The sequence below is a fragment of the Copidosoma floridanum genome, unplaced genomic scaffold, assembly GCF_036245765.1.
Source record: "Copidosoma floridanum isolate Cflo_tuat_1 unplaced genomic scaffold, Cflo_Japanese_pri ptg000013l, whole genome shotgun sequence".
Taxonomy (NCBI): Eukaryota; Metazoa; Arthropoda; class Insecta; order Hymenoptera; family Encyrtidae; genus Copidosoma; species Copidosoma floridanum.
This window is the reverse complement of record NW_028321890.1, coordinates 38574889-38584639: the sequence shown is the minus strand read 5'-3', so window position 1 is coordinate 38584639 and position 9751 is coordinate 38574889. Positions and strand designations below refer to the sequence as shown.

Below are 9751 nucleotides of genomic sequence, written 5' to 3'. Positions count from 1 at the left end.
CTCTTTTACCGGTCAAACGCACAGGCCACACCTGGCTTCCGATATTTTTATTATTTTATACGTTTTATTATTATTATTATTATTATTATTATTATTATTGTTATTATTATTATCATCATCATCATCAATATCCCCTTCGAACACTCACAACGGTATAAATTATTTGGCATTCATTTTACAGCATTAAATAAAATTATTTCTACTCGTTTTTCTATAATTTAATATTACACATTTTTAAAATAATACCGGGAGGACATGACTCTAAATATTGACGAATAACAATATCCTTGTTTTTTTGTCTTTTGTGTCAACTCACATGCCTTTTTTTTGTTTTCATTTAATTTTCATTTAATTTAGAAAAAAAAAAAAAAAATTATACCTCTGGACAATAAATACCCACTTTTTTATGACGATACAAAATCTTTACTCAAACTATTTACAAAATATCATACTTTTTTTTCTTATTAAACATATTATAATTTTTTATTTTCATGCAAGTTTTGTGATTTTTATGTACAATTAGTAGTGTCGATGTATATAGTTGAAAACATAACATGTACATATACGAAACTGCTTGTTGAATGTAGCTCTGGGCTGCCGTCAAAAAGATTAGCCCTACATGTATGTTTGATTACTTTCGGATAGCGATGTTGAACACATGTTTTTGGGAAATGCACTGGTATTGAATTTTGGTACTGATTACCTTTAATTTTTTTTTTTTTGCAAAAAAAAAAAACCATTTAAAAAGACATATTTGTACAAGTGGTTTTTTTGAAAATAATTAATTACAGTTATGGTTAAATTGGCGTTAAAATTAGAAATCAATTGAGTAACTTGATAGTCAATCCAAAAGTAAGAGACCGTGACAAATACAAATATCGGTAAGATTGTATAGGAACACAATATTGCCACATGACTTGATGACTGATTTTGTTTTGTATAAAAATTAAGTATAGTCGCGGAGTTAGAATTAAATTCCAAACTATTTACTTATTTCGTTTACATGTAAAAAATAAAATCTCATCCACAAGAAGCTTTCAAACATCATACAAATATTTATAAATATATTAATGTAGAGTCTACGAAGAAAAATCAAACGCTATTTTGAGATGAAATGAAATATACAGCTTTGTCGGAAATATTCTACGTGTAACAGTAAAACCTATCGCCCTTAACGCGGATGAATTGGCGATCGCTGTATCCAGGGTCGCAGATCATTTTTTTTTTTTTTTTTTTTTTTTTTACCAACTAAAACAATCCAACCGATTTTGAAGTAAAAAAAAGTCTAATGGGCAAAAACCAAAAATGTACGTATCAACTAAAAAAAATTAATAAAACTAAAAACAAGAAAGAAAAAAAATTCTTGAAACACGTTTCAACTTTCCTCTAGAAAATTTTCATGCAACTGATGATTAAACTTTGGATTAAATACACCAAGTGACCAATTATTATTGTTTGTATTACTATTAATAGTGTCATTGCCGTCGATTACATAATAACATTTTTACAATAAAAACAATAATAAAATCAATAAAAACAAGAAAAATAACAACAACATTTAAAATAGTAATAATAAAAACAATAATATTGATGATGACAAAAATATTAATGATGTCAAACGGGAAAAGCTTCGATTACACGTAGAATTCATCATTATTTGTACGTAATAATAAATATTTCCTCGTTCCCCGTAAATAATTGCAGTTCGTACCAATGACGCGATTTATAAATTAGTATAGTGAAAATCGCTACGAATCGCATACTTAACACTTACGAATCAATGTAAATTTGAAAAAACGATGCATTGTTATTAATAATATTATTATTATTGCTATCAGCATACAAGGTTCTCCTCTTCCCAGATTAGATATATTTATGTGTGCACTCTGCGCTCAGTACTCGTCAAGCGAGCACGGTACGAGCATTTTAACTCTCGTTGCAGTGCCTACACCCTATGCTAATACAGCAAAATAATAAGTGCACTTGTAATTGTATAATTTAATATGTACCTATGTACAATGCACACAGCAGTCGAAGTGTGCGCTTGCTTTGATTCTCAGGACGGTCGGGAGTCGGGACTTTTTCTTTTTCTTCAGGTGCTTTGTGATCTTTCACCGTTATTAATGTCCAAGACCCATCCTCGTCGACATCGTCTGTAAATTGCCCGTATCCGTAGTTACCGATTTCCTCTTAATCTCTGCTCACCGAGTATGTCTTCACATACACTTACACTTTTACAGAGTCTTTGGTCGCTCACTCGCAAAATACTGTTTCTGGGCGTGCTCGTAAGTGTAGCATTACGTACTCGTCGTCACTCTGAAAATAGCAAAAAACATTATTTAAACGCTGGAGGTTTGATGAGTAGCAGCGAACATTTTATATCCACAGAGTAACCATTTATATTATATGGGTGTGTGTATAACATTATATACACATTGTACGCATAGGAAATTAAATTTTCAGGTACAGGTATATGTATTTATAGTAAGTATAGGTACCTACGTGTTGATTGATAAACAATGTAAGGAATGCGTTTCAATAATATATATATATATATATATATATATATATATATATATATATATACACGGATTCGTCGGTTACATGATTTTCGAGCTACATTTGCGGGTCACGATTTCGCCAAACATAGATTGAAAACGTAGAAAAATGAGAAAAAGCTCGAGTCTGAGAAAAAAAAAACAACTCATGATGTATTTATTGTAATCGAAGTGTAGTTATAATTATATAATTAATACATGATTGTTCGTACAGCCGCGTGATGTTCACTAAATGCCGTACTCAAGTATATGTTAACAAAATTTACAACAGTTTGTAATATACTACGTATGCCTTGCAAACAGGCCGATGTACTTGTCTAGTAAGTATAACTAAGTAGAGGTAATATATATATATATTGCGCCGTAAGCCGTTTAACACAAAGACCAAAGACGACGGGAGACGAACGAAAAAGGAAGGTCAGGCCTCCTCGAAAGAGAATCAGTAAATAAGTATAAGTACAGTGCAGGGAACAGGCGAGGCGGCTCGATGGAGAAAGAAAAAAAAAACAGCTATTCGGTCCCTTCGGGTCGGCCGATCTATTCGACCCCACCTTCTACCTTTTCTCTTTTAGGACTATGTACAAGCTATACAGCGGCATTACAAGGCTCGGAGCTCGGCGCAGCTCAGTGCTTCTGATAGACAGTTGGGGTCTTTTCCGGTGTTGCGGCGCGATCAGTTTCCCTCTCTTTCCTAAAAAGCTTCGCTTGCCCCAAAGGAACAATAAACTCTACAGCGATATGAACGACAGGCACGACTCAAAGTGATTTTTTAAACTCAAAAAACTAAACTGCTGCTCTCTTGATAGGTACCTGTAGGCGGGAGGATCAGGTCAGAATTACGAGACTTATGGCTGGATTACACCTACAAGTAGGTAATATTGTATGGTGTATATATAATATGTCTACCTCTACCCGAGTTTCTCTTGTTCAATATACATCGGTATGATATAGTATACCATTCCTACACATTCTTTTTTTTGATGGTGCTATAAGTGCATCATCAGTGACGAGACGACTCGAAATTAAAATAATACGCTGTTAATATATTATATAGTATGATAAAAATGTGAAAAAAAAAAAAAAAAAGGTGCAAGTACAGTTGTTAGGAAGAAAAAGAAAAGAGTCACGATTGGTGTGCGGGCAAAGTTTTTTGTACAGTCTCCGAATGGAGGAAAAGTTACCGACAAGGTAAGTAAAGAGGAGGAGCAGGCAGGTATGGTTCAACAAACAGGTGGAGAAGAATCAATGAAAGGATTGATTACCTCGGGTAGACTGGCACAGAAGAGGCGTTTGGAGGAGCAGCACAAGGCCGACGAGTAGTAATTGCCAAGATGTGGCTCGGGCAGCTCCGCTTTCGGGCGTTTTATTCGTCTGCGCTGCGTTTCCGGAGCCAAAGTTGACATCACCGTTGACGTCGCTGCTACCGGATGCCTTCGACGCCGATGACACTGTTGCTGCGTCGCCTGGCCTCAGGATCGAGGACTTTTGGTGCTCGTGTTCCCGGTACTTGTGATGCTGGGGTGGCCTATGGAAGCACAACTCGTCCATGTTGCGATGGATGGCCGTACAATCGTAGTCCTCCGCGCCATCGCAGAAACACGTATTGAGCTTCGCGGCCTTCTCTTGCCGTCGCAAGATGTTTATGGAGTTGAGGCAGCTGCGCGTTTTGACGTAACAAACGTAGTAAGTGTACATTGCGATGCTTTATTTTCATTGCATGCACATGCAATTTCGTTTTAGTAGATACCTTACACAGAACAGCACGTAATAATAATAATAATAATAATAATAATAATACGTGCAATAAGTGTCAGTGTAATATAATTATATACTTGCAATCTGTCGCTCATTAGGTATGTTGATTCATGATTGATTCGCGTACGATATTAATAATAATAAATAATCTACTACACTTATGCAATAACCTCTACTGATTAAAATGGATGAAACAATTTTAAAATTGATTTGTAAAGACCCGGCGTAAGGCGTAAAATAGTTATGGTGTATTCATTCGCTAATCGAAGCCCACAACAACGCGGCCGGTAAATGTTTGAAATTTTAAAATTTTATTTTTTATATATTTATTTAGGTTAACCAGATTGAAATATATTGAAAAAATGAATTTCATAAAATTTTTGAGAACCAAATATCTGCCCACTTACACACACATATATATATATATATAAAGTCCGAATTTGGAATGATAAAAATCAGCTCGAAAATGTTGTCGCGTACTGCTGTCCGATTGAGTAAGTGTTTAAACGAATTCTTTTGGGAAGCCACTACAGTATTAGAATCATTCGCCAAAGTGGGCCCCTCCTCGCCCTTGCCCCGTTGAATACTTTTGCCAAAGAGTTATCTTCTACTTGGGCCGGCTTTGGCGGCAAACAAAAGAAAAAAAAGAACAAATTCCCAAGCCGTTTATTGCGAAACGAGAGAATGAGAGAGCACGAGTTATGTGCATGATGCTTTAGCTTAGAGGGCAAGAAATTGCACTGCATAATAATTATCATGTATGTTGAACAAAATGAATAAAGAGTGTTGTAATAATAATAATAATAATAATAATAATAATAATAATAATAATAATAATAATACAAGTGCAGAGAAAAAAGCGTGGGTACAATGTAATATGTGGGCAGTGAATTAATCGAATGTTGTATAGGTATTATTTGAGTATGCGCAAGTAATTATTAATATTGCGGGTATAATGTAATTATTGTTTTTTTTTTTACCGTTTGGTACACTTTTTGCCGTGGAACATGCGTTTGCAATAATCGTTGTAGTACTGGAGGGCCGTCGAACACAGGGCATCGGCGTTGCAGATCCACGTAGCCACGCGGCAGGAGACCCTCGTGCGATTCATAGTTGTCGTCACGGAGCTCCGGCAGATTTCAGCGCGTTGCTTCGATTGTCGGCACAGCACGTCGTCCTTGGCGCAATCGCACTACGAAAAAAAAAAAAAAAAAAAAAAAAAAAAAAAAAAAAAAAAAATTAATAAAAATAAACCAAACGAATTGACTGATGGGCCCCCTTCGGGAAAACTGTAATGTTTCATTACTCATGTTGTTTTTCTTTAATAATTTTCGTACAATTAAACCCTGCACAGTCTTACAGTGAGTACCGATCGTAAGTATACCTGTACGTCGGATCCGCTGGTACCGGTATACCGATCGATGGATTACCTACAAGGAGTTTTCGAGACAATAGCAGGCTAGTGCTGAGTTTTATCACTTTTTTTACTAATACGTTAATTCGTGGAAAATTCTGACGGCCAACGTATCAATTAATTATATCTCATAAAGGGTTCCTTCGTCATAAAAACTCACAAGCTCAAGTATCCGCGGAATTTCCAATGTGTCGATGATACAGATGTATAGGTATTCGCAGTTTTTTTTCACCCCGAATATACCTACATCTGGGATCGTCGCAGCTAAAATTCCATACGATGCGGTCAGCGTGTGCGAGTGATTCGTTAAAAAAAATAAGACTGCAGCGCGAGGAATACGTGTGTATGTGTGCGTTTAGGTGCAGGTGAAAAAAATAATTGGGATAAAAAAAAAAAAAACGAGCAGAATTGACGTTGCGATAGTTCGAGGTGAGAAAAAACGTTGGACTCGCCACGGTGCTCGCTGCACAGATACATACTTATACAATGAAATAATGTATGTTTTGGTCGAATGGCGAATTAAAAAAAAAAAAAATGCAATGATGGCTAAACGAAGAAAAAAAAGTTGTGATTACCATCATGAGTTCCTTGCCCTCGTCTGTACTGGTCAGGGCAATCAGAGCGTACTGGCAAACCTCCGGGCACTCGTTCGCATCGCCGTGTATGACAGAGGCGCAGCTTCTCAGGTAATTCTGAAGGGCCCGGCCGCACCCGGTCCGGTAGGCGCACCTCAGCCGGGCGTCGTCGCACCGCATGGCCGTCGAATTCTTCGGCTCGTCATCCGGCCCCTCGTTGAGCGCGTCCCCGCTGCCGGTGCCGTTCAAAGTCGGAGCCGCAACGGCGGGCACGAGGAGCTTCGAGCCCCCGCTCGGGCCAATCATCACCAAGACCAGGCAGATCGCGACCTCGAGCCTGACGACGGCCTGCCACGGCGCCCCACGAGCCATGTCTCGTCGTCACTTAAGGCCCGCGGTCTCTCTCGTGCAGCCGGTACGAAGAGGCGTGGAGCCTGCGAACCCAGCAATCACAAACATCAGGGGACTATCATGAGAAAATCTACTGCGCTATAATATGCAGGAGTACTGCTTCCGGCTTCCGGGGGGTCGAGGGGGAGTGCTTGCTTACAGGTAGGTACGGGAAACGTAGATATAGATTACGGTTTACGGTCGCTCGCCACCTAATGCGTCCCTTGGGCCGTGCGCGAATATCTCGTCGTCTGTATGCGATCGGATTCCTCGGTTATTAAGTATATGTCGGAAATCATGAGGGTATATACGTTATATCATCAGACGATACACCCGCATGTTCATGTGTTGCGCGTACGTAGGTACAATACGTGTAAGATTCGTGATTATACTGGCATCATTATAGTAGTGGTTCACACTTTTTTACTATAGAGCAAAAAAGGTTTTACCATGCACATATTATTAATTTTTAGATATACCTATGTCGATCACCTATTATCATCATCCAAAATCATATCATTCCGGCCCTAAAGAACAAACATGAGGTGGGAGGTCCGAGTATGATTGTTCGAAGATTGTTGTCGTACTCGAAGTGAGTACAGGGTTTTCAACTCAACTAGTATATTTAACTCTATATATATATATATATATATATATATATATATATATATACAGGTAGTTGTACGAGTACTCACATTGATATGCGCAATTTCACCCTACTATAATTTTATATACCTCTGTGCGCGCGCGCCATTGGTGATGTAAAACGAGAGGAGTTGGCCATTTACTTTGATTTATTTATACCTAATTGGGTGTATCGTAAGTACGTAGGTACTATATAGATAATATTTATACTTATCGCGTATACTTTTAATATAGGTAATTACATGGGTTGTTGTAAGTACGTGGATAAATTCGGAAAGTAACGATTGGCTCAAAAAAATCATAAATACATGTTTTACTTAAGGGTGTCGTTGAAATTTCCGTTTTTTACAAAATGCATCAATACAATTGTATTGATGAACACTTTTTTCTCTTCAATGATGACACGAGTAGATTGTATAAGGGGCTACATACATTTCTCTCACATAATTATATTTAACATACCTATTCTTGTGTCACGCGTATTATTAAATATTTCACGGCAAAATTTCAATTAAAATTTCATCATGTGAATTTGTTCATTAGAATAGTATATAATAGATGTTACTGTAAGAGAAGAAATTTTATTACATTACCTTTTTTTAGATGCATTACTATTATTATCATTATTATTATTATTATTATTATTATTATTATTATTATCATTTTTGAGGATGATACATAAATAATAAATACGTATGTCATGAATGAATGTAAAAGTAAAAAGGAGGCGTCTGTATTTTATGGTATTGAGTTGAGTACGGTTTGTCCGCTCCTTGTTATTCCTTCGGTGAAGTCAAAAATATAAATGTACCTATACTTACGTATGGTATTCGTGGGACGTGACAACGTCATGGAATGTGCGTCTTATAGATAGTTTTAACGTCCGAGACCAACTAACTATTTATAATAACACTTGTGTATGTGTATGTATGTGTACACACACGCGCGCGCGCGCGCATGAAATGCCAGTTACTTATTATTTCGAATGTTATTGCTGTACGTATAAATTTATAGGTACAATACTTTATACGAATACGTAATAGGCGTAAAATATGAGTATTTTTTTGTTTTTTTACTATGAGATTAAACGCCAAGGACGGCATGATGGGATTTTCCTGTAGAAAAGCGGTTGGTATACGTTAGATAAAAATATGTTAGGTATAGGTATAGGTAGTTGCTTGTAATAAAAGATGTAGGTGTAGGTACGTGTAAATTTGGACATTGGTGTGTCGGTTTTAAGTCGAGTGAAAGGTTTTCCTCAAAACAGCTTCCTCCTGTTTTTACTTATTCTACTGCATTACATCTCTTTCTCTCGATAAAACATGAAACATCATGCCGACGGACCAAATTCCGTTATGTTATACATATACGCGCTTATACTACATCAACGTTCTTCAGTACTGGGCAACTAACTCCTCCATATAAGAACCTAACGATCCGATCTCGCAAAGTTTGACTACACATGAATTAAACAATATAAAAATTAGCGTCGTTTTATAAAAAAGAAACATTTGTTTTGTTTCTGCAGTTAGCATACTTGCTTTGATTTAATGTTACAGGAAAAAAATTGTTTTACGTACCTACTAGTTAGAGTATTGCCAAACCACTATTACATAGATTTTAATTTAAAAACTGTTGTCTATTTTACTTAAAAAAATATGTTCTTATTGAATATCGAGTATTTTTTAATTTTCTTCACCAGCTTTCAACATTCCGGTGCAAACTCGTGAATCGTAAGGGGAAATGAACCGTTTAGTAAACTCGATGTATTGTGGAGACGAGAAAAACTAATAAGTTGCAAAACTAACAGTTGTCAGCTGCAGAAGAAGCATTGGGTGGGCAATGAATTCCATCAGGAGCGCCGAGCATAAAATAACAACAACAACTCAATTCACATGAAATAAAAAAGTAAAGCCAACCAGTTGAGAGAGTGGGTGTATTACGTGTCAGTATTATTATACCTTGTACTTTATAAGGAACTTACAGTTAAGACAGTAAAGAAGCACGAGAGAGATATAGTTAGGTACATGTAGGAATGTACAAGGCAAAGTAAATGACATATACCTATTATATACATCTACGCAACGTTTTCTCCGATAACTTTTTGTAAGCTCTTCTAAATAATAATAATAATAATAATAATAATATGTATTTGATCGTAATGTATTATACGTACGCGCGCTAGCAAGTCAACAAATCGATAATCATCAATAAAATACGAGTAAACAATAACGAATGGGTAGGTATGCATACTTACTTGAGGGTGAAAAAGCCTAATTAAGTAGGTACTTTAAAAATTAATTAATTACCTTGTCGGGTTGTTATCGGGCTTTGTTTGCTTCGTGTCCTTCGTAGTGATGGATTCGATCAAACTACATTGCTGAAGAGCCCTCTAAAAATACTTATATCGGTCC

At 36.5% G+C, this 9751-nt stretch overlaps 1 protein-coding gene across 1 annotated transcript; it reads right to left on the bottom strand.

Moving 5' to 3' along the window:
* Positions 1-1622: 1622 nt before the first annotated feature.
* On the bottom strand, positions 1623-6608 carry LOC106637081 (uncharacterized). Its single transcript, XM_089590864.1, has 4 exons — positions 6303-6608; positions 5294-5505; positions 3821-4215; positions 1623-2316 (listed from the first exon to the last, which is right to left on the bottom strand). Exons 1-4 carry the CDS (start codon positions 6606-6608, stop codon positions 2312-2314), a joined length of 918 nt encoding a protein of 305 aa, XP_089446990.1. The 3' UTR covers positions 1623-2311.
* Positions 6609-9751: the final 3143 nt, after the last annotated feature.